Source organism: Prunus mume, linkage group LG3 (assembly GCF_029339155.1).
Source record: "Prunus mume cultivar Tortuosa linkage group LG3, ASM2933915v1, whole genome shotgun sequence".
In the NCBI taxonomy this organism is placed as follows: domain Eukaryota; kingdom Viridiplantae; phylum Streptophyta; class Magnoliopsida; order Rosales; family Rosaceae; genus Prunus; species Prunus mume.
The window spans coordinates 5,418,250-5,442,806 of record NC_142700.1 but is presented as its reverse complement, the minus strand read 5'-3'; the positions used below and the strand labels follow the sequence as shown (position 1 = coordinate 5,442,806).

Sequence of the window (24,557 nt, the reverse complement as noted above, 5' to 3'; positions counted from 1 at the left end):
TTTATATTTATATCTTTTTGCACAGCAGAAAGCATGAAAAAAAAAATGGAAAAAAAAAGTGTATGAGAGCATATATAAGAATCAGGCATAGGAGGGTGGGATTTCTTATGTGATTTGTTGTTTGTATTACACACTCAAAAATCTCACACAATACACAATTTAATGAAATACATTAAAATCAGTAAGTTTTTTAATACCATAGTACTTTTTCTTATCTTTTAAAAGTCCTAATTGAATACCACTAGACTTGCATTGATTATTTAAAAATCCTAATTGAATACCACCGAATTTTTATTGATTACTTAAAAATCATAATTGAATACCACTGTACTTTTGAGGTTCAAAATAATCCATTAAAATCTCAATTCAATACACCCCCTAAGTGAAATGTTGCAAAATATAAGATGTTTAGGTGAAGTTGTTGATTAGAATGCGAATTGAAACTGTTGATTTGGTGACATTGTATTAGAATGCGAGTAACATGAAAACATTCGTAATTTTTTCTCTTTATTTGAAAGTTGAACCAAGAATCTATAATCTCACCCGATTCATTCCATGCCACTTAAATGGGTAATATGCCCAAAAAGATCAGTACTTTGAACTTTGAACTTTATAAGTTATAATAGAGCCACATTATCTTCTCTCTGCTTATAGATTAAACAGAGCGTGCCTTCATGAGGAAAGTGTCTACATAGTTCTGTTAAAATAGTAGCAAAGCGCTATGGTAAAACTGCATTTGTCTAACTATATATCATAACCAACACTTATTGGCAAAGTTCATGGAGGAGGAAGAGCTATAAGTACAGGTAGCTCACTGTGCTCCTCTCCAGCTAATTACATAACACGAATGAGCAAAGAAAACAAAAAAAGGTGGCGGTGATCATAAAAGATCAATCAAAAAATTCCCATTGGGGTGTGGCTGGAGGGGGTTCAAATGTCTCCCACTTGGTCGTCACAACAACAGGCTTTACATTTGCATTTGATATCTTCAGCACATCCAGACTTTCTACGCATTTCTGCACCCTCTTGCCCTGGAAAAAAGCAACTTCCAAATTAGCCTTTGATTGCACTAAAATTAGCTCAAAACCTCAAAATATATATATAGAGAAATTCCCTATACGTATGTCCGGACATTATTACTGTAAGGGACGCATGTTATTTTTACTACCCTTCTCCCTCATTTCCTCTATGTTTACAATGGGTATGTCTGAATGAGATAATAACTATACATATATGTATGTATATTACCTGCAAAGTTTTTGAAGCAACAGCATCTCCTTCTGCAGAAATGTTGTCCAGCTTGATGGCTTGCCTCATAAGCATCTCAATCAGTGTTGTGATCTGAACTTCTGCTACTTTGACTCCATTTGAGATGGATTTTTCAATTGCAGAGACCTATGAAAGAAAGAGGAAATTATTAAATGAGTATTATGTGACCAAAAAGAATCAAAAGATAGGTAAGTGATGGCTGAAAAAGGACAATGCATACATAAATATTTCATTTAGATTCCCATACTCTAGTGCAACTTTAAAATGTAGAAAACAACATCCATATTATTGTTCTAGGTTTGGAATATCTACCAAACATCTCCTTTAATAGAAGAAAAAAAAATGAAGAATCTAAGCTACTCGATACCATTCATATGCATAATTGTATCGCTGGGAGATAAGACGTCAAGATCAAAACTTTATGATTAGAAGAAGTTTACACACCAAAATAGTTGGCTTAATCTATATATAATTAATCTTGTAAGCCTACCACATTTTAGTACATAACTATACTTTCTAGTTTCAATATAATTTGTGTTTATGCATGCAAAATTTCCACCCATTCTAACAAACAATCTCATGATGTACATCAAACCAAGCAATTATTCATCAACCACACACCAAGTCACCAACCAATGATGCACTGACAAATTTCAACTGGGCTCTCACAAATTTTTATTTATTTTTTGTTTTGAAAAGAAACTGGGCTTTCATAAAATCACCATGTTGGCCCCCAGGGAAGCCCCCTGCTCATGATTAAGTTTTACAAGAAAGATGATCCACTGTGCAAAACAAAACAAAGTCCTGAGTCAATTCAGTCCAAAGGACCCCACTAAAACCCAGCTTAATGGTCAAGATTCTACATCCCAAGCCCAGCTGTCTAACCCACTTTTGATGCAATCATCACACTCCCAATCCAACGGCTGACCTCACTCCAAATTTTTTTATCCAACTAAATAACAAGCCAACATAAAATAAACATTGACCGAGGGACAGAGTGAGGTCTGGGGTTTGCTTACCTGCTCCGCGAGCTTATCGACCTCCACGGACACGTCCGATATGGCGCGATGTGCGCTCTGGATCTTAGCATTTCTACGCATCTCATCGGCCCTTCTCTCGATGCTCGCTGGGTCCTGGATCAGTATGACTTTTGACCGGTCTTTGACCCCGCACATGTCCAAATACTCACCGTTTTCTCGCTCTTTTCCTCTGAATAATAGCCTCTGCTCGCCAGGCTGTAACCCTGTCTCTGCAGTCAGAACCTTCTTCAACTCCCCTGTACAGTACATTTTGGTTCCAGTCCAGTCAATTCCCCATTGTAATTACCATTTTACCCTCACATTTCACCACCACTCACTCACCCAGAACCACCAACATTGCACTCTCTAATTGGATGACAACATAGTCAATTCAATTTTAAAGCAAAAACAGTAATCTAATCATTTTTTCCCTCCAAATTACTGATAATTACTGGTGTGTTTGGTTACCGAGAAAATGTGATTAAATATATTTTCTCGGGAGCCAAACAGAAAGCAAAGAATGACGTGTCAAAATACAGAATGCGAAAGGTTATATCAAGCGAATTAATTACCGAAGGTGGATTGAGAAGCTGCCGAGATCTCGTACCGCAGAGCACCGAAAGCAATCCGAAGCCGTAAATTCGGAGCCGGAACGTCCGATTTCTCACCTCTTTTCTGAACCAGCATTCCTCCGGGTCTCATTTCCCACGCAACTTCCTCGTCCCTTGACGTCGAAGACGGCGCCGTATTGGAGCTATCCCTGGCTCTGCCGCACGAATTGGACCTTCGCTTCAACATTTTACTGTTTTTGAAATTCGGCGGAATTTTCCGGGAAAATATCCTGGGGTTTTATGTTTGAATCTGTTTTCTTGGGAAAATATCTCTCCGCGGCATGTATTTGCGCTGTTTTCTGCCGACACAAACAGGGTGTCATTTTGGGGGGGTTTTATAGTGTGGGTTTGGTTTCGAATACATAAGGGAAATGACAAGGGATATGTTTTGACCACTGGCAGCGTGACCACGTGTTGGAGTGCGTCAGGGTTGTGTGGAGTGACAGCTAAGCGGAGAGATATCGCCGACAGTCGAAGGCATTGAAGCATCCAAAGAGTAATTTGGTTGACACGTGGACAACAGTAATTGGGTTTTACTGTGTGGGGTCCTGCTTGGTTTCGTTTTCATTGGACGAAAATGTTTGCACGTGAAGTTATGTGGCACCTACGAATTGACGCGTGTAGCTTTCAGATGGATAATAAATTGTTGGTGAGGAAAGGGAGGTATTTGGCGTGATGGAGTTTAAGTCATTTGAATTTGATCCAAGGGTGGAGAGTGATGTATGGATTAATTTCAATATGCCGGAGATTTTTGCTTAGAGTTTTACTAATTTTGTTGTTAAGGGATAATTAAGGCCTAACAACTTATAGTTAGTGTGTGATATAATCAAAAGTGATTAAGCCCTTGACCAAACCAAATGTCTGTTTTTTGTGATTAGCAATTCGACTACGGTTCAAGAGCATATGATGATGTAGTAGCTGTGTTGTTTGAATTATATGATCAAAACATAATTACTATCATATTATGTTTAATTCTGAATCAAAGTGTTGAGTATTACTGATTACTCACTTTTTAAGTTTATTTTCATAGGCTTCGTTAGATGGACTTGTCATTATTGGATTGTGACCGGTTCTAATCGTAATAATCATTCACTGTAGCACTAGTAAGTAAAGTCCCACTTTTATTAAGAACACCGAACGGGAAACATAACAATAGTCTATTTTAATTGAAATAGTCTTTTACGATCGAAACTTACCAAGCCACCCTTATAGACCATATAACTTCAAAACCCTTCCATCAACAAATGTAACCTTAAACCCTGTATTCATATAGATTAATAGCATGGCAAATGACAAATGAATGGTTTTTTGGGGGAAAATTAAACGAAAGCTGTATTTTTATTAGCAAGAAAAACTTGGGCAGCCGAATGATTGAATTGCCAGACATTGATGGGTTTAGGAGAAACTGGCCGATTTAAACTGTAATTATCTGTTTGGTTTGGTTTTGATCAAGAAAAAGTCAAACGGTTTAAAAATCAAATTGGATCGTATATGGTTTGATTTTGAGATTTTATAAACCGACTCAAACCAAATCGAATTGTTTAGGTGTATATTTATTTATTTATATTATACTTTATATGTACAATACTTTAATGAGGTAAAAACTATATGTGAATATTTGAATTGAGTTATATTAGTAATTAAAATTTGAAGTTTTATGGCATGTTGAGCTTTAGGATGGTTTCATACTCTAAAAAATGATTTAAGTATGAAGCAAGTGTGAACTTGTTGGTTATAATTGAGCTAACAATATCGAAAAATGCAAAAGAAAAGGGAATTGGGCTTAGACTCAAACTGTCTTAAATTGGTTTGGTTTGATTTGATTTCTTTCATAACTTTTGTTAAAATTAAAACAAATCAAATCGTTATATTGTAATTGATTCAACCGTAATTTTAAAGTAAAATCAATCTAAATCGGACCATACCCACCTCTAAATGGCCACCTTTTCTAGATGAAAAAGACAAAACAGCACCAACTGTTTGAGTTGCTAGAAGTGACATATCGTACCAAACCTCATCAAAGACTTATCTGATCAAACACTGTTGGTGTTGTTGGGGTTGGTTGGAGAATTGTCTAGACTTTTTTCACACTTTAACTTTTCAATTGGAAAAATTACATTTAGACTGTTAATGGTCCCCAAAGACTTCACACTATCGTAACATTGGTTTTACTTTCTAATTTTTTACTATAATTATATTATAATTTGAAGACCAAACCAAACCAAAAAAGCTTTGAAGTTTAAAGACCAGAGTGCCAAGGTCAAATTCATCTTCACAATATTTTAATTTTTGGGCCAGATGAGTTTTGAGCATCCCTTATGGAACTCAAAAGTAAAGATGAAAGAAAGAAAGAAATAAGTTTATATTTCATGCTCATATTATCATATACCTAAATTCCTTTGTGTATTTAGCATAAGGAAATGCAAGCAAACTGAGTTATCACTTCATCTAAATAATTTTCCATTTTATACCATGAAAAAACTAGAACGAGCGATTATCCCTACGCATGAGATTTCGAGTCCCCATATTCCAATATCGCTTGTATTAAGGAAAAAAAAACCTATCATTAGAGCGGCTCCAATCGCAATTTATTTATTCCATCAATCTTTAACTTTAAAACAAAAGACGATTTTGGGGAAAATTTCATGAACCAAAAGCCCATGAATGCCCAGTAGCCCAATATAACTAAAAGCCCATTACAGTCGGTGACTTCTAGTTTTAGGTTCTCCTTGGTACTAAAAACTCAAACCTAAAGTTTCCCTCTATATCCAAAATTAACGATTACCGGCGATTCTGCCGCCAACCGCCAATCTCCGACGTTCAATTATCAATCTGCCTCTTCCTATTTTCTCTAGGGCGTGTCGTTTTCAGGTCTCTCTCTCTTCTTCTCTCTGCTGGAAAGCTTCGATTTTGGATTGGCGTAGTATTTCACTAGAATATATTCAACTCGAAGCATATTAGATGAATATGGAACATGGTTTTTTGTTTTGAAGCTTTGATGCATTTGATCCTAGCAATTTTATTATGTTATGTTTATCTGTGTTTTTAAATGGGTCTCTGATAATATATGTAATGAGTCATTGGGATGGTGCTCTGGTTATGCTCTAGTTTCATCTGAGATATTAGGTTTCGGATGTTATTTGGCTTGGGCTTTATCTAGTGCATTGGTTTCATGTTTCCTCTAGGCTGAAAAGGCTGCTAAATTTACTTCTTTATTTGTTATTTAAAATTTATAAAAATTTATTTGAATTCAACTGATAGAGGAAGTTGACTGGGAACTTTAATGTGTCACTAAACAGATGGATCTTGAAGCCAAAAGGTTTGGAAGGGGTAAGTAAGAAGCTTTAGATGATGAGAGGCTTGTTTTGTTTTTTGCTTTCTCACGTGTTTGATTGCTATTAAAAGTTCATGTAATTGAGGCATGGTATCTCATTTTCAAACAAAGATTATAGTTTTCTGTGCGTATTTAGTAATTCCTTGTAGATAAGTGTTTCTGGATTCACTGTTTATTAGAGCTTCACGTCTGGAGTAGTACGTGAGGATTAAACGCAGTGATATATTAATTAGAGCTTTACTCAACCCTTTTGATCGTGAAATGGTCACTTGGAAGAGTCCTGAGAAGGTTACCACTCAAACATATGAAAACTATATGCTAAATTTTTTCCGGAGACTTCTATTTGAGAATTTGTATACATAGATTTTCTCTCCCGAGCAGGTGAGATATGGATAGGAAATTCAGTAATAAGAAACGACAGTTAACCTTGTTTCGCCTTGTTAATTTTCGTGTGCTGTTATTAATCTATTCTTAGTCTCTCCTTATGCAAAGTGAATCACTGTAACAGTTAAGGTGCTTTCTTGAACCTTAAATTATTATCAGGTCCGAGGGAACTTGGCGGTGCTGCTGATCTCATAAATCTATATAAGCTTTGGCCTCATCATGAGTACTTCTGCAAGAGATCACTGCCTTTGTCAATATCAGAGACTCATTATTTACATAATGTGGTGGGAGATACATTAATCAGGAAAGGGGAAGGGATGGAATTGGATCAGCTCTTTCAAAGCAACCTTTATATGAGAGAAAAAAATGCACATATACATCCCTTTGATTTGGATGTACTTTGTGAAGCTTTTCTAATAAGGGAAACAACTCCTGTTAAACTGCCTTCTGTAAGACATTTTCTACACCTTCGTTTGCTTAGTTTGGTCAGTCCTCCTTTTCGGGGGTGGGTGGAGGGTTTCCTTTGTCTTGTGAATTCTGTCACACAAAGTCATTTTTGTATGGTGTTAACAGGCAGAGAAGGGGATCCGTACCTCAGTGGTGAAGTCAAAGAGTGAATTAGAAAACAAGGAGAGGAAGTATAAGAAGCACAAAGACAAGGATAAAGATCATAAGAAGCACAAAAACCGTCACAAGGACAACAGTGGTGATGCTGTTAAGAACATAAATGTTGTTTACGGCTTGAAAACTGAGCAGTTGAAGGAACAACAAGATATGGTAAGAACATGACTCTTTTTATTGCCCATGTAGGGATTGCATGGTTCAATTGTTTACCCTTCTCTAATATGAACATAATTAGGCATAGCAGAATAATAGATTTCAGCACCTGATATGGGTGGCCATCTACCAGTACTTTGTGTGTGTCTCCATTGTTTGAATGCATAATTAGGCATAGCAGAATAATAGATTTCAGCACCTGATATGGGTGGCCCTCTACCAGTACTTTGTGTGTGTCTCCATTGTTTGAGTGTAGGATGTTTCAGAAACAGTTGACAAATGCTGTGCCACTTGTATTTTTCTAGCTTTGAAAGTACACTTTAGTTAGTGCTGCCGTAATCAGTCAATTATTGGTGGTGATAAGTGGTAAATGGTGTCACGGTTGATTTAATTTAAATCAAGAGATAGGGAGGGATTGAGTGATCTTCATCTACTCACTTTTGTGATGGCAATGTCTTGTCTCAAATGTAAAGGGTTGCTATGATGTGGGACTCTATGAGAGTGCATTATAACATGACTTTATGCATACTCCAAAGTAAAATAAATTCCTGCCTTTAGGATTCCGACCTTGTATGAGCTGTGTTAATTTTCCATTTCGAATTTGACTGGAGTACCCGATTCTGTTTATGTAACATGAAATTGTGCCAATAAAAAGGAAAAAAAAAGGAAAAAATGTAAGATATCGAATTTTACATCTCCTCTGGATCTTCATGTGTGATCCCTTTTCTTTTTATCTCTTTACAGTTCATTCAGAAGAGGAGGCTCGATGGTTTTGAAGATCCTTCTGTCTTTGGACATAAAAAAGCCAGGTAATGGAGGCAAAAGTTAGAATAGTCTTTGAGAAGGATATTCTGGGTTTTCATTGTTTTGTTATTTGCTTTTCTACTTTTCTTTTAGCAAGTTTGTGTTTGTGTTTTTGTTTTTTTCCTTTCCATTTGCTTAATTCTGACTAGTGTTCCTGCCAACTTTGTCATTATCAGAATCCAAAGATAACTGAGACTGGCAGCTAAAGGTGACTTTGCCTCGGTTTGTCTGGATTTTGTAACTCCCAAAAGTCCTCAGTTAAGCTAGCAGTCAATTCATCAAAAGAAAAGGGACAAGGCAAACTATGAAGTATTTTAGACCATATGAACCTAGGATCCTGTTTATCATTGAACACATGTCACATGGTTTATGTGTTAAAATGACAGAAATGTAAAACAATCTTCTTTTGTTTTATTGTTCCAATCTATCTTCTTCCATCTTGCTTTGTGTAATTTCACATCCATGTTTCTTGATGAATACTTGTTTCTCTTAACATCGATTGAGGACAGGAGAAATTTGAGGTGGACTGATGAAAATGCCGGTATCTGCATCTGTAGAAATATCAGTGTTAGGCCTTATGAAATATTGATAGCGTTTTATTAGTAAAAATTATGAAAAGGATAGAAAATCTACTTGACAACGTAGACACTTTGGATGAAATTTTAAGAGTGCTTCTCTTCTCACCTCTATATTTCAGATCCCATTCTTGCTTCATGAACTTATTAATTACTAATTTCCCTTTACTAAATTGTTAAATTTAACACGAATGAATAATTTAAAAAAAGAAAAGGAAAAAAAAAGGGTGATTGCAGTCGTCATTGTCCTGCAATCATTGACAATGACACCGATCTTAGGATCGACTATTTAACAAGAGTAATGCTACACTTACCACATTATTATCCCACATTTCTATACCACATGATGTGGCATATGCCACATCAATTAAATAAATGAAGTGTATTTTAATAAATAAAATTAGAAAAAAAATTAATATTTTACATGATGTGGTATATACACATTAGCTGCCACATCATGCGGTATAAAATTGTAGTATAAAAAATGTGGTAAGACTAGTATTATTCATTTAACAAATTGGATTCGAGATATGACCAGCAATGGAAGTTTATAATCCATTATTCTAAAAACCTCGGTCTAAAAAATCTAAAATCTTAAAAGTTTAGGACAAAGGGATTTGAGCATTGGCCTTTTAAGGTGGGGCAAATGCTTCCTCTCCTATGGAATTGGCCTTTTAGCATTAGTTTGCCTGAAATCAAGCCCGAGTCTTGTAATTTGGGCACTATGTGGAGGAATTCGCTTGTGTGTCGACGAGAGATATGTGAAGAGAGATAGAAAGGGAGAGACAATGAAATCAATGTCCCATGTGGAGAGTTAGGTTTTCCTAAGAAAATTGGACATCTCAACAACCTATGAAAGCTTAGAGTTAAATACCATTACGACTTGTGACGGTGGATTTGGTATTTAACTACTGCTTAAGCACTTTAGTTGCGGGTCATAATCTTGGTATTTGACTTTTCGAACTTCTGAGCTAAGAATAGAGTAATGAGCCACCAACGTTTGCATCAATCGTGTAGTTACTGGTCGGTATCCAGTTTAATATGACAAAGGACAGACAACAAGAAAACAACTGATGATTGGTACGATTTTGCATAATGGCCAGCAGTGAAGCAAAACAATTAGTGCAAACTTCCTATAAATTATTAAAAAATTAGTGCAAACAATTAGTGCATGATTGGTACGATTGAAAATTGAAGGATTCACTATTATGCCTAAAGATAGGAGCCTAATTATTAAAAAAATTACATGAACTGGAGTTTAAAAACACACCCAAAGCTCATTTACAACATAACAAAGAGGCTTTAAACTTCCTATAAATTACAACACTGCCATCGATTTCTTAAAACGAGCCAAACTCCAAAACCTCATGAAAAAACCCAAAACACTCAACATGTCATTTAAGTAATTTAATAATAAAAAATAAATTCAACATGGCCAGTTGTTAATTTTTGAAATTTTTTTTTGGATTTGTTTATAAAAATTAAATAGTGTATGATTTATTTATATCGCTAATGCCAAGAAAGAGTATATAACTAAATATATATTGAAGAGTTATGCTGCCGATGGATTATCCGTCGTCTAGTGGTGCCACAAAACACCAGTAGGCATTAAATACCACACCAAACCACCACAGGAATTCCACACAACACTCGTATATAAAACCTCGATTCCAAGTGGAAAACTCAACTCATCAACAACCATTTTCAATTTCAGTACTCTTTTAGTTCCTCTCCTAGTTGACTAGTTTCTTCATCCACGTGATGGGTAGCCTCAAATTTGAGCATCCACAAGAAAACAATTCTGCCCACATGACCACTAGCCCTCTAGACCCTGAGGAATTCAGAAGGCAAGGCCACATGGTCATAGACTTCATTGCAGATTATTACAAAACAATTGAAAAATACCCAGTTCTTAGCCAAGTCCAACCGGGCTATCTCAAAAAACGCTTGCCAGAATCTGCCCCATACGACCCTGAACCCATTGAAACCATCCTCCAAGATGTTCAGGATCACATTGTCCCTGGCCTAACACATTGGCTAAGCCCTAACCACTTTGCCTACTTCCCTGCAGCTATCAGCACCGCAGCGTTCCTCGGAGAAATGCTCACCACTGGTTTCAATGTTGTGGGGTTCAATTGGATGGCATCCCCAGCTGCAACTGAGCTTGAAACCATTGTCATGGATTGGCTTGGAAATATGCTCAAACTTCCCAAGTCTTTTCTTTTCTCTGGCAACGGCGGTGGTGTATTGCAAGACACTAATTGTGAGGCCATTGTTTGTACCATGGCAGCTGCCAGGGATCAAATGCTAAGCCAAATTGGTAGAAAGAATATTGGGAAGCTAGTTGTGTATGGATCAGACCAAACACATAGCGCGCTTCAAAAAGCTTCTCAAATTGTTGGGATTCACCCAAAGAATTTCAGAGCCATAGAGACCACAACATCAACATCATTTGCACTATCACCTGAGGTGCTAAAATCGACTATTTGTTCAGACATAGAAGCTGGGCTTGTCCCATTGTTTCTATGTGCCACAGTGGGAACAACCGCAATAACAGCCGTTGATCCATTAGGGCCACTCTACGAGGTGGCAAAAGAACATGACATGTGGGTTCATGTGGACGCTGCATATGCTGGAAGTGCTTGCATTTGTCCATAGTTTCAATACTTTATCGATGGCGTTGAGGGTGCAGATTCATTCAGTCTCAATGCGCACAAATATGGTTCTTCACAACCCTCGACTGTTGTTGCCTCTGGGTTAAGAATCCAAGTGCTTTGGTGAGCTCACTTTCGACGAATCCGGAGTTTCTGACGAACAAGGCCACAGATTCAAAGCAAGTGGTGGACTACAAGGACTGGCAAATAGCCTTGAGCAGAAGGTTCAGGGCCATGAAATTATGGCTTGTGCTTAGAAGCTATGGTGTGGGCAACCTTAGGAACTTTCTTAGGAGCCATGTGAAAATGGCCAAGATTTTTGAAGGGCTTGTGGGGATAGACAAAAGGTTTGAGATTGTGGCCCCTAGGCATTTCTCTTTGGTCTGTTTTAAAGTTTCTCCATCAGCAATTAGCAAGGCTAATCCAAGCCTAAGTGATCATGATAATGGTAAGCTTAAGGCACATAATTATGAGTTGTTAAATGGTGTAAAATGTGTAGTTAACAAGGTGAATAGCAAGTTGCTGGAGGCGATTAACGGGTCGGGTCTGGTGTACATGACCCATGCTGTGGTTGGAGGGATGCATGTGTTACGTTGCGCCATTGGAGCAAGTCTCACTGAGGAAAAGCACGTAGCCATGGCTTGGAAGGTGGTGCAAGGGCATGCAGATGCCATCCTTGGAACCAAGATTATTGTGGATCAAACTTAGATAATTTGTCTAGTTTTTATATATCAGTGCAATTGTCATTTGTGGTTTTTGTTTTCCGAAATAGATTGTCCTGGTGTTATGTATTAAATATCATTATCTATAGAAGTATCTGAATTCTTTGTTTTCTGAAATAGATTGTCCTGGTGTTATGTATTAACTTTGCAGAAGAAATAAAAAAATAAAAATCACTACGAAAAAAAAAGGACAATAGCCACTGTTGGCTTAGCCACAACAAACCAACAATGTCTATTTTGTGGTAAGCTTATTCATCAGAACACATATTGGCTACATGTAGAGCCAAGTTAATATCAGAGTTAATAATTTGAATCTGTGTGTAGGCTCTTTCTCCCACCTAACCACATAGTGCGCTATATATGGAGCCAAGTGTACATCGGTGTTAATAATTTGGGTTTGTGTGCAGCGGAGTTAGTTTGGTCGATGACAAGGTGTGGTTGGTCAGTCGGGTCGGTGGCCACACCCAATTAAGGTGTGGTTGGTTTGGGTCTAGTTCGGGGTCGCTTATTCATCTGAACACATACTGGCTACACGTAGAGCCAAACTATGTTAAATTCAGAGAAATAGGTCAGCAGCCCACTACTAGCAACACCGATATTGTCCCTAACTTAACTACTTACAAAGCCCAGTAGGTGTAAGATTTTATCACAAAAGGCCTCAGTGATATTATGAGTGGAACCACTTATTATAAGTTATAATTTATTTAATCAAGTTTCCGATGTGGGACTTTATATTCTTCAACATGACCCACAACAAATTTGGCCACAAATTGGTTATGTTGTGGAAAAACTAGTATTGGCCATGGTGTATCCATAGCTAAAATTGAGCTTTTCTAGTAGTGAATGCAAAGGAAAATGGAAGAAAAAGGTTAGAAACGATATTATCTATTTTACACTACTCTTAGATTGACCTCGAGGTCTGTTGTCGTATATGCTTATATTTGCCATTTGGTTGGGGCCTGAAGCTTGTTGTAGCTTAGGACGAAGATGTTTTGGTACATGGCAGCATACTCATGGTCGAATAGCATGTTGGAAATTTTTGCATGTTCAGGGTATATCAGAAAAGACAACAACTATTCGACCTTTAAAGTTTGCCTGAAATCATGCTTGAGTCCTGCAATTTGTGTGTCAAACAAAGTATGTCAAATATTCAGTTATACTCATATTTGTTCATCTTTTATTCTTCTCCAATATGGAGGTATTTATACAAGTACAAAGATGTGTTAAACCTAAATAAAATAGAAAATATATTTAAATTACAATAGGAAATAAATCTCTATTACAATAGGACTAAATAATAATGGGTAAGTAACTAAAATTCTAACTAAATAAGAAACCAAAATCCTAAGTAAGTAAGGACTCGCCAACACTCCCTCTCAAGTTGGGGCAAAGATATTTCGCATGCCCAACTTGTCAAGCGAGTCATAGAACACTATACTTGAGACAAACAAATTATAGAAAAGGTCTTTTCATCAACCACGAGTGGAACAACTGACAAACCAAAGCAAATATCAAAGCGAAAACCCTAACAAATAAGGCACATAACAGGACACATAAAAGTAGAACACAAAAACCTTGTGAGCATGACATTAGATAAGGCAGAACACAGAAATCCTGTGAGCATGGTAGTGGATAAGGCAGAAGCAAAGGCAAAAGGCAAGGCCACAACAACAATAACGACAATGACCACATCAACCTAAAGCGAAGCAAGCATAGGCAACGTCAACGGCGACAGCAGCGACGACGGCAACAACAACAGTAGTAGAAAACGACAATGACAAATTCTTTCATATAAACTTTAGCTAATTCACACAGACACAACTTCTATTCACTCTCCCTTTTCCCCTGAAGAGAAGGGGTCGTTTGAGCCAAGAAATAAACAATTTCTTCATGGGAATACGTCAAGGTAATGGGGCAAGCAACACATTTGAGAGAGATAAGGTATAAGAAAGAGAAACATATCCCTTTTCACCCCACCTCCCCCCATTGAAGAAGAAGGGATGAGAGCACTTAAATTTCAAAAAGAACGCAAGCACATGTCATAAGAGAACCTAAGCTCTTAAACAATGTCAAACAAAGTAGGGAAAATATTCAATTTATGCTCATATTTTTATTCTTCCCCAATTTAGAGGTATTTATACAAGTACAAAGATGCGTGAACCCTAAATAAAATAGGAAATATATCTAAATTACAATAGAAAATAAATCTCTATTATAATAGGACTAGAGAAATAGGTAAGTAACCAAAATCCTAACTAAATAAGGACTTGCCAACATCTACTGCTCTCCTCACAGGGTTTTGTGTTCTGCCTTATCTACTGCCATTACTCACGGGTTTCTGTGTTATGCTATGTGCTCTATTTGTTAGGGTTTTCTCTTGTGTTTCCATTGCGATCTTTGCTTTGGTTTGTCAGTTGTTCCACTCGTGGTTGATGAAAAGACCTTCTCTACAATTTAGTTGTCTCAAGTATGGTGTTCTATGACTCGCTTGTCAAGTTGGGCATGCTGCATGCAAAATATCTTTGCGCCAACTTGAGGGAGAGTGTTGTTGAGTGCTTATCTAGTTAGAATTTTGGTTCCTTGCTATGTTAGGATTTTTGTTACTTACCTATTTTTCTAGTCATATTATAATAGAGATATATTTTCTATTGTAATTTAGATTTATTTCCTATTGTAATTTAGATATAATTCCTATTTTATTTAGGGTTAACACATCTTTGTACTTATATAAATACCTTTATATTGGAGAAGAATAAAAGATGAGCAAATATTAGCATAACTGAATATTTGCCATACTTTGTTTGACATGGTATCTGAGCCAGGTTCTCTTGCAATTTAAATACTCTCTTCCAACTAGTTTCATCCAAATGGGAAGCCTCAAATTCGAGCCCCTCCACAAGAAAACAATTCTGCCGACACGTCTGGCCCTCTGGACCTTGTGGAGTTCAGAAGACAAGGCCACATGATGGTAGATTTCATTGCTGATTATTACCAAAACATAGAGAAACACCCAGTTCTAAGCCAAGTCGTCCAACCTGGCTATCTCAAAGAACGCTTGCCAGAATCTGCTCCATACAACCCTGAACCCATTGAAACCATCCTCCAAGATATGTTCAAGATCACATTGTCCCTGGCCTAACACGTTGGCAAAGCCCTAACCACTTTGCCTACTTCCCTGCAACTATCAGCACCGCAGGGTTCCTCGGCGAAATGCTCACCACTGGTTTCAATGTTGTGGGGGTTCAATTGGATTGCATCCCCAGCTGCAACTGGGCTCGAAACCATTGTCATGGATTGGCTTGGAGATATGCTCAAACTTCCCAACTCTTTCCTCTTCTCTGGCAACAGGGGCGGTGTGTTGCAAGGCACTACTTGTGAGGCCATTGTTTGTACCATGGCAGCCGCTAGGGATAACATGCTAAGCCAAATTGGTAGAGAGAATATTGGGAAGCTAGTTGTGTATGGATCAGATCAAACACATAGCACGCTTCAAAAAGCCTCCTAAATTGTTGGGATTCACCCAAAGAATTTCAGGGCCATAGAGACCACAAAATCAACATCATTTGCACTTTCACCTGAGGTTCTAAAGTTGATTGTTTGTTCAGACATAGAACTTGGGCTTGTCCCATTGTTTCTTTGTGCCACAATTGGAACAACTGCAGTAATAGTCGTTGATCCATTGGGGCCACTTTGCGACGTGGCAAAAGAACACAGCATGTGGGTTCATGTGGACGCTGCATATGCTGGAAGTGCCCGCCTTTGTCATGAGTTTCGACCTTTTATCGATGGCGTTGAGGGTGCAGATTCATTCAGCCTCAGTCCGCACAAATGGCTCTTCGCAAACCTCGACTGTTGTTGCCTCTGGGTTAAGAATCCAAGTGCTTTGGTAACTCACTTTCGACAAATCCAGAGTATCTGAGGAACAAGGCCATGGATTCGAAGCAAGTGGTGGACTACAAGGACTGGCAAATAGCCTTGAGCAGGAGGTTCAGGGCCATCAAACTATGGCTTGTGCTTAGAAGCTATGGGGTGAACAACCTTAGGAACTTCATTAGGAGCGATGTGAAAATGGCTAAGTTTTTTGAAGGGCTTGTGGAGATGGACAAAAGGTTTGAGGTTGTGGTACCTAGGAAGTTCTCTTCGGGGTGTTTTAGGGTTTCGCCATTAGCAATTAGTAAGGCTAATTATCCAACTGCAAATTATGAAAAATGTGTAAACGAAGTGAATTGCAAGTTGCTGGAGGCGATCAATGGGTTGGGTCGGGTGTTCATGACCCATGCTATGGTTGGAGGCATCTATGTGTTGCGGTGTGCAATTGGAACAACTCTGACTGAGGAAAAGCACGTAGGCATGGCTTGGAAGGTGGTGCAAGAGCATGCAGATGCCATTCTCCATCCACCATGTATTAATTGCCATTCTCCATCCACCATGTATTAATTAATTGATGCCAATTCCATGTCTAGTAATGTCTTTGGCGACAAAATTGGGTTGCAGTTTTGGTTGAAGAGGTTGTTGGAGGTGCTCTAACTCTATTTTCAGTTCCATACAGTAACTTTTAAATAAGAGCATCTTGAACGAGATTGTGGTTCAAACTTAGATTATTTACTAGTTTTTAATTTTTTATCAGTACTATTGTCATTTTTCTTGTGGTGGTTTTAATTTTCTGAAATAAATTTTGCTGCTGATATGTGTTAAACAAAATATTCTAGAAATTGAGATTTATTAATTATCTATAAAGGGTTGGTGAAGGTTTCTTTACCCTTATAACGCCGTACTTGAAGAGAAAGGAGAAGGGAGGGTCTGAGACGAGAGAGAAACGAAGGGTTTCTTTAGGGTTTAGAGAGCTTTTCTGTACTTTGACGTATTAATTTGTCTAGCTGACTAGATTGATGAATATTAGCTAGATTAGTACAAACCACTTATTTAATTTTGTTTAATTAGCCAAGACCATAAATCGATTCAAAATCAAATTACAGAAGAATGACAATGCTCGAGTTGTTAAGAGTGGTTAAAGTTTTGTTTAATCTGTTGTTATGACTAATTAAATTCATTAATCTTTTTGTTGATTTACTTATGTGGTTTAATAATGAACAGAAAAACACATATATGACTTATGTGCATCGCGATTATCCGTTAGTATTAAATGCTAAATGCCACTCTGTTTCTGTTTGTAATATTCATCTAACAACTTAGAATAATGATAAGTATAAGTACCTTCGAGAAACATCCAATAAAATACCAACTGATAATTGCATTAAAATTCATTTCTATCTCTGTGTATATATAATTTATGGAATTTTACATGCTTTCTGTTTATTGAAATAGTTTCTTATATAGTTATCTCTTTAACCTATCATCGTACTCCAAAATGCATTTTATGAATAGAAAAGAGAAGCGTCTTTTTCACTTATATTCTCCCCACCTTTGACGTTTTAATAACGCGAACATACTTTAATCTATGTACTTTTTTCATTATCTCAATTTTAATCTAAATACTTGAATAAATTCAAAGGGAGAGACGATTTAAACTTAGACTTTGGGTTACCTTATTAAGTATGCTATGATATTGACCACTTCTCGTCGACCTCGGAATATATATGGTATATATGCCTCATATATTAATATACCATACATTGCACACCTACATACTTCATATAGACTGAGATAATTAGCCATGTTTATTTTCACAGTTATAAAGCAAAAAGTAAATAAAAAAAACTCTCTCGCTCTCTCTCTCTCTCTCTCTCTCTCTCTCTCTCTCTTCCCCTCTTCACTCTCTTTAAGTTTAAACACTCCTTCTAATATAATTTGCTGTTAGTTTCCTCTCATCCAAAGACCAACCAGACCAACACGGCAAAGCAAGTTTCAAATGGTGGACACACTGACCTTCTGATCGCTTCGCCCATCTATCTATTAGGGTATTTATTAATTCCTCTCTGCTGCTTCATAGCTAGGGTTAGGGTTAGGGTTTTCTCAAATTAACGCTCAGAATTTCTCTTTAGTGCTCTACACTATTTTCATCATTCGGTAAAGAATGACGGATCAAGAAATGGATCAAAATCAGGGTTAATTAGGTTTTGATTAATTCTCTTGCATTTTCCATTTTATCTTTTCTGTGGTAAATTCTTGAACAGCGATAACTCATTTTTATTCCTGTTTTAATTTCTCATGTCAGTTTATCGTGAAAAATTAAGGACCAACAAAAAAAATGTCATCAAACACTCACTCACCTTGTGCTGCGTGCAAGTTTCTACGGCGAAAATGCACGCAAGAATGCGTGTTCGCACCCTATTTCCCACCTGACCAGCCTCAGAAATTCGCAAACGTCCACCGGGTTTATGGCGCGAGCAACGTCGCCAAGATCCTGAATGAACTCAACACAGCCCACCGCGAAGACGCTGTGACTTCATTGGCCTATGAGGCAGAGGCCCGCCTCAGGGACCCAGTGTACGGCTGTGTGGGTTTCATCTCAATTCTCCAGGGCAAGCTCAAGCAAATCCAGACTGATCTCTACAATGCCAAGAAGGACTTATCTGCCTACATTGGCCCTCAGGCATTGATGATACCAGTTTTTCATCCTTCCCAACAAACAGACTTAAATGCGTCTATGCCTATGTTGGGGATTTCCAATTGTCCTCCGCCCCAACATGGTTGCGGCGGAGGACAGCTGATGCAACAACAACAACAATTGTTCGAGGCTCATCAGCAAGAGCTTGTGAGGTATAATGTGAATGGGATGGATGCGGCGGGAGCAAATTCAGTTACTGGTAATGGGTTTAATCAGATGCATGCAGCTGCTGGTACTAATGGTGTGGTGTCAGCTGGTTCTTTGGGTTTGGGTGGCGGCTTTGACAATAACCCTTATAACCACCAGATTCAACCACAGCAAGCAGCTGCTGCTGCTGCACATCATCAGCATTCTCTTGACTATCAGCTTCAGGCTCAACTCATGCTCCAGCCACACCAGGCCCAGCAATCACAGCTGAAATCGGAAGGGGAGGAGAGTTGAGCATCTCCTGCCTGCCTTCTTCAATAAAGGAGTTCCCATCCTTGGTATGTAGAACGCTAGTTTCTAACTTATTTTATTAATTGAATGTGTGTTTATATTTTCCCTTTTTGATGTTTCTCTTCTGGTTTTGCTAATTGTATTAAGTGATTTGGATTCATGATCCCTAGTGTGCTAAAATTTCTCTCCTTTCTCATTTATTTGAAGGTATATATGTGCACCATTTCTGTATGGATTTTATTGATTGCATGTGTGAAATAAGTTCTTTAGATACCTCTTCTATTTACTTTTTCTGAGAGAAGAGTCTCTCTTTCTTGGTATTAATTTATTGTGGTCTACAGTTAGTTTCTGAACTCACGAAGTATATTGCTGAATTCTGTGTTTTGAATTTGTCAATGAATAAAGTTGTAATTGGGTTTTTTTCATTTTGTGAATATATAAATTAGCAGTCTCTGATATATGTTGTGAACAGGAACACAAAACCAATCATGATAACTTATTATCAGATCTAATTTGTGTCATGATCTAGATGCTCTCAACTTTCTCTCAAACATTCATAATCGGAAAGCCGATACTCTCTTGGCCAAGTTTCTCAAACATTCACTACTATTTTGATGTCTATTTATACTCTTGCACCCTTTTGATGCTGGCCCCCCTTCTTCGACATTAACAGTCTCTCTTGTTACATTTGGTGAATCTAGTTTCATTCTTATGGCATACGCGTGATTAAAGGAATAATAAAGAAGAAAAAAAGATGGCCTGTGGGAAAATTGGAGCTCTATGTAACTGATTGCATGAAACTATATGAATTTTCTGTACATAACTTAACACTATCGCAACCAATTTAACGAATTTTTCCTATATGTTTCCTCCTTTCTTTGCAGTTTAATTTGTATGTCCAGTACAAGGATGAAGATACATAATGAAAGAGAGAAATCCATGTATGAGATTTAATGAAGATGTGATGTGATTGAAAAGTAAAGTTTATGCTAATTAATCGTTGAGCAAACACTTTTCTATTCCTTTTGTATCCTCTTTCATTTTCGTACAGCCATATTTAAGTTTACTCGAGACCTTGGAACTCTTTAGAGCCTTATGTGTCTCAATAGGCTCTTTTTTCCTCTTTCCAATTTATATATTTTCGTTATTGTTCTAATTTATTTGAATATATTGTGGATGGAGCTTTGGCCATCTTCAAACAAAATGTTACAAGGAACGTTATCGCCTACTAATAATTTGAACCCCATAATTCAAAATCCTTGAAAAGTTTTGAAGGATTTTGAAAGTTATCTCCCTCACTATGTACAAATGTCATCCTCTCCCTCAGCATGTGTTAATACATGGTGAGGGAGAGGATGGCATCTACATGTTCTTGCACCACCTTCCAAGCCATGGCCTCGTGCTTTTCCTCAGTGAGACTTGCTCCAATGGCACAACGCAACACATACATCCCTCCAATTACAGCATGAGACATGTACGCCTAACCCGACCCATTGATCGCCTCCAGCAACTTGCAATTCACTTCGTTTACACATTTCTCATCGCTTGGAGTTCGATTAGCCTTACTAATTGCGGAAGGTGAAATCCTAAAACACACCAAAGCAAAATTCCTAGGCACCACAACCTCAAACCTTTAGTCCTTCCTCACAAGCCCTTCGAAAAGCTTCGCCATCTTCACATGGCTTCTGAGGAAGTTCCTAAGATTAGCCACCCCGTAGCTCCTGATCACAAGCCATAGCTTGATGGCCCGGAACCTCTGGGTTAGGGCTATTTGCCAATCTTTGAAGTCCACCACTCGCTGGCCTTGTTCCTCAACACCTCAAGATCCGTTGACATTGATTTTGTCAACGCACTCGGATTCTTAACCCAAAGGCAACAACAGTCGAGAGCTGTAAAGAACCATTTCTGCGCACTGAGGCTGAACGAATTTGCATGCAAGCACTTCCGGCATATGCAGCGTCCACATGAACCCACATGCCGTAATCTTTTGCCACGTCGCAGAGTGGCCCCAGCTGATCGGCGGCTGTGTTTGCGGTTGTTCCCACGGTGGCGCATAGATAGAATGGAACCAACCCAGCTTCCATGTCTGAACAAACAGTCAACCGTAGGGTTTCATGGGACAGTGTAAAAGGATGATGTTATTGTGGTCTCGATGGCCCGGAAGTTCTTTGATGGGATCCCAACAATTTGGGACACTTTCTGAATCACGCTATGTGTTTGATCAGAGCCGTACGCCACAAGTTTCCCTATATTCTCTTCACCAATTCGGCTCAGGATTTGGTCCCTGGCAGCTGCCATGGTGCAAACGACAGACTCATGAGTACTTCCATGCAACACACCGCCGTCGGTGCCGGAGAAGAGGAAAGTGTTGGGAAGTTTGAGCATATCTCCAAGCCAATCCATGACAATGGTTTCGAGTTCAGTTGCAGCTGGGAATGCCATCCAGTTGAAGCCCACAACATTGAAGCAAGTGGTGAGCATTTATCCAAGAAACCCTGCGGTGCTGATAGTTGCAGGGAAGTAGGCAAAGTGGTTAGGGCTTTGCCAATGTGTTAGGCCAGGGACAATGTGATCCTGCACGTCTCGGAGGATGGTTTCAATGGGTTCAGGGTTGTATGGGGCAGATTCTGGCAAGCGTTGTTTGAGATAGCCTGGTTGGACTTGGCTAAGAACTGGGTGTTTCTCTATGTTTTGGTAATAGTCAGTAACGAAACCTATCATCATGTGGCCTTGTCTTCTCAACTGTTGGAAACAATCAGTAACTTCTATAATATAACAGAATATATATATATATATATATATATATATATAAGGCTTTTAAATGAATTAATATATAACAATAGAAAAATTACAAATACAAGAGTTTGTATTAAACCAAAAATACTGACTTGTAGGGATGATAGAGGCTAGCAGATTTGCTATGTCCTTAGACAGTATTTCGCCCCCACTCCTGTGCTTGTGGTTCTGCAGACGACTGTCTACCATGATACAACTATCAAAACCAAAATTCTAGCACTTGAATTTCGGTATCTGGCGAACTTTAGTATGGATACTCTCAATGGTTTTTCAGTGTTGTGTGAGATGTATTGGGTTTCAAAAGTTGGTTTTGTTCTCTGTACGTTTGGCTATTTAAATAAGCCTAAGACACCCCTTGGACATATCTGTCTGTCTGAACTTTGAATTTCAAACTAACAGAAGTTATCTGAAGTTATCAAACTTAAATATATAAATATATATTTAATTTAAATAAGGCCAACAAGTCCAAAGCCCACTTCAGAAAAACCCAATTGTGTTTATTATAGTGAAAGATCCATACTCTTATAAAGAGTGTAGGAAACTCTTTTCCCACTCAAACTCAAACTCTAACAATACCCCACATTTGAGTGGGAAAAGTAAGCCTATGTGTAACCATTGAGAATACGTGTTAGATGTAACATACATCAGGAGAGGTGTCTTTTGGACTTGAACCTACCTTAGTGAATACTTATCGGATATACAAGGTGACATAGTGGATATCCAATCTTGAACTGTTCACCAAACCAGTATACCAAGACAACAAGTATCACATATGTCATATCTAGACACACTGTGCATTCATACATTTTTGTTCATTTTGGTCCTGAATAGATCCTGGATTCATAAGAGCTTTAGAGAATGTAGCCATATAATTCTCATAAATGCGACTCCACATTTACTCTCATATAGGTGACACCAACTTGGGAATAGTCTGCCATATTCCCCTTAAATACAAGTAATTAGTGTCATTAAACATAAGTACCCTAAAAAACTTCAGCAGACAACACACTCTTCCACCATAGGAATGCGACATATAGTGTGTCAACAACTTGATTTATACCTAACCAGTTTGCGTATTGAACCTAGACCATGGGATCTCCAATCAGTTAGGTTAGGTTTCCATCAAGCTAAATCATTTATTCTGTTGGCTGTAGCCCCATTCCCCTCGATGTAAATTTTATTTGCTCTCTTGATAAACCTTTAGTAAGCGGATCCGCAAGATTCTCTTTTGACTTTATATAGTCAATGGAAATTATTCCACTAGAGAGCAATTACTTTATTGTATTATGCCTTCGTCTAATATGCCTAGACTTTCCATTATATACACTGTTTTTAGCTCTTGATTGAGCTGTTGTACTATCACAATGTATACAAATTGTTGTTACAGGCTTAGGCCATATCGGAATATCTTCTAAAAAATTCCTCAGCCATTCTGCTTCTTTTCCTGCCTTGTCTAAGGCAATGAATTCCGATTCCATCGTCGATCGGGCTATGCATGTTTACTTAGAAGATTTCCAAGCCACTGCTTCTCCTCATAATGTAAACACATATCCACTTGTGGATTTAGTTTCAGTATTGTTGGAGATCCAGTTAGCATCACTATATCCTTCCAATACTGGAGGATATTTAGTATAATGCAATCCATGACTCAAAGTGTATTTTAAATACCTTAACACTCTAATTAAGGCATCCCAATGATCACATCCAGGATTGCTAGTATACTTACTTAGCCGACTCATTGAATATGCTATATCCGGTCTTGTACAATTCATAATGTACATTAAACTCCCAATAACTTGGGAATATTCATGTTGTAATATAGCATCTCCAACATGTTTTTTTAGTTTGCAGTTGGCATCAAATGTCGTAACGGCATGTTTGCAATCATATTGACCAAACTTTCGTAGTGTTGTCTCTATATAGTGACACTGTGAAAGGATATAGCCATATGAATTTCTCTTGACTTTTATACCAAGAATCACATTAGCAAGACCCAAGTCTTTCATATCAAAGCTTGAATTTAACATTTTCTTTGTTGAATTAATTATATCCTTATTAGTTCCCATGATGAGCATATCATCCACATACAGACATACTATGGAACATGCATTGTTATGTGTTTTAATGTAAAAACATTTGTCACATTCATTTATTTTGAAACCATGTTTCAGCATCGTATGATCAAATTTTTTATGCCACTGCTTGGGTGCTTGTTTTAATCCATACAAGGATTTGACAAGTCTACATAATTTATTTTCTTGACCTTCAACCACAAAACCTTCTGATTGCTCCATATATATTTCTTCTTCTAAGTCTCCATTTAGAAATGCAGTTTTTACATCCATTTGATGCATTTCCATGTTGTAAACTGCAGCTATAGCAATCAACATTCGTATAGATGTTATTCTCGTTACAGGAGAATAGGTGTCAAAGAAATCCAACCCTTCTTTTTTACGGTAACCTTTTGCTACTAAACGAGCGTTATATTTATCGATTGTACCATCAGGTTTTAATTTCTTCTTGAAAATCCACTTATACCCAATTGGTTTGTTACCAGGTGGCAAGTTCACCAATTCCCATGTATTATTTTGTAAAATGGATTCAAC

The 24,557-nt window shown here is 37.8% G+C and overlaps 2 protein-coding genes and 4 pseudogenes across 4 annotated transcripts; 4 read left to right on the top strand and 2 right to left on the bottom strand.

Annotated features, from left to right (window-relative positions):
* Positions 1-722: 722 nt before the first annotated feature.
* Positions 723-3,222, bottom strand: LOC103325178 (BAG family molecular chaperone regulator 3-like). The gene is made up of 4 exons (XM_008227321.2): positions 2,861-3,222; positions 2,289-2,545; positions 1,249-1,395; positions 723-1,031 (listed from the first exon to the last, which is right to left on the bottom strand). Exons 1-4 carry the CDS (start codon positions 3,084-3,086, stop codon positions 891-893), a joined length of 771 nt encoding a protein of 256 aa, XP_008225543.2. The 5' UTR covers positions 3,087-3,222; the 3' UTR covers positions 723-890.
* A 2,414-nt stretch (positions 3,223-5,636) lies between these two features.
* Positions 5,637-8,635, top strand: LOC103325176 (putative mediator of RNA polymerase II transcription subunit 19b). Of its 2 annotated transcripts, XM_008227320.3 has the most exons (6): positions 5,642-5,770; positions 6,199-6,229; positions 6,777-7,066; positions 7,191-7,394; positions 8,139-8,203; positions 8,375-8,635. In XM_008227320.3, exons 2-6 carry the CDS (start codon positions 6,199-6,201, stop codon positions 8,385-8,387), a joined length of 603 nt encoding a protein of 200 aa, XP_008225542.1. In that variant the 5' UTR covers positions 5,642-5,770; the 3' UTR covers positions 8,388-8,635. The 2 variants fall into 2 exon arrangements, with proteins under 2 accessions (XP_008225541.1, XP_008225542.1); XM_008227319.3 differs by having other exon boundaries at positions 5,637-6,229.
* Positions 8,636-10,495: 1,860 nt separating this feature from the next.
* LOC103325216 (phenylacetaldehyde synthase-like) lies at positions 10,496-12,221 on the top strand (annotated as a pseudogene).
* A 2,795-nt stretch (positions 12,222-15,016) lies between these two features.
* Positions 15,017-16,586, top strand: LOC103325215 (phenylacetaldehyde synthase pseudogene; annotated as a pseudogene).
* Positions 16,587-17,881: 1,295 nt separating this feature from the next.
* Positions 17,882-20,354, top strand: LOC103325213 (LOB domain-containing protein 10 pseudogene; annotated as a pseudogene). Its single transcript, XR_016125207.1, has 3 exons — positions 17,882-18,067; positions 18,325-19,202; positions 20,040-20,354. The product of XR_016125207.1 is annotated as an LOB domain-containing protein 10 pseudogene (transcript).
* Positions 20,355-20,395: 41 nt separating this feature from the next.
* Positions 20,396-21,893, bottom strand: LOC103325212 (phenylacetaldehyde synthase pseudogene; annotated as a pseudogene).
* Between the last annotated feature and the right edge of the window lie 2,664 nt (positions 21,894-24,557).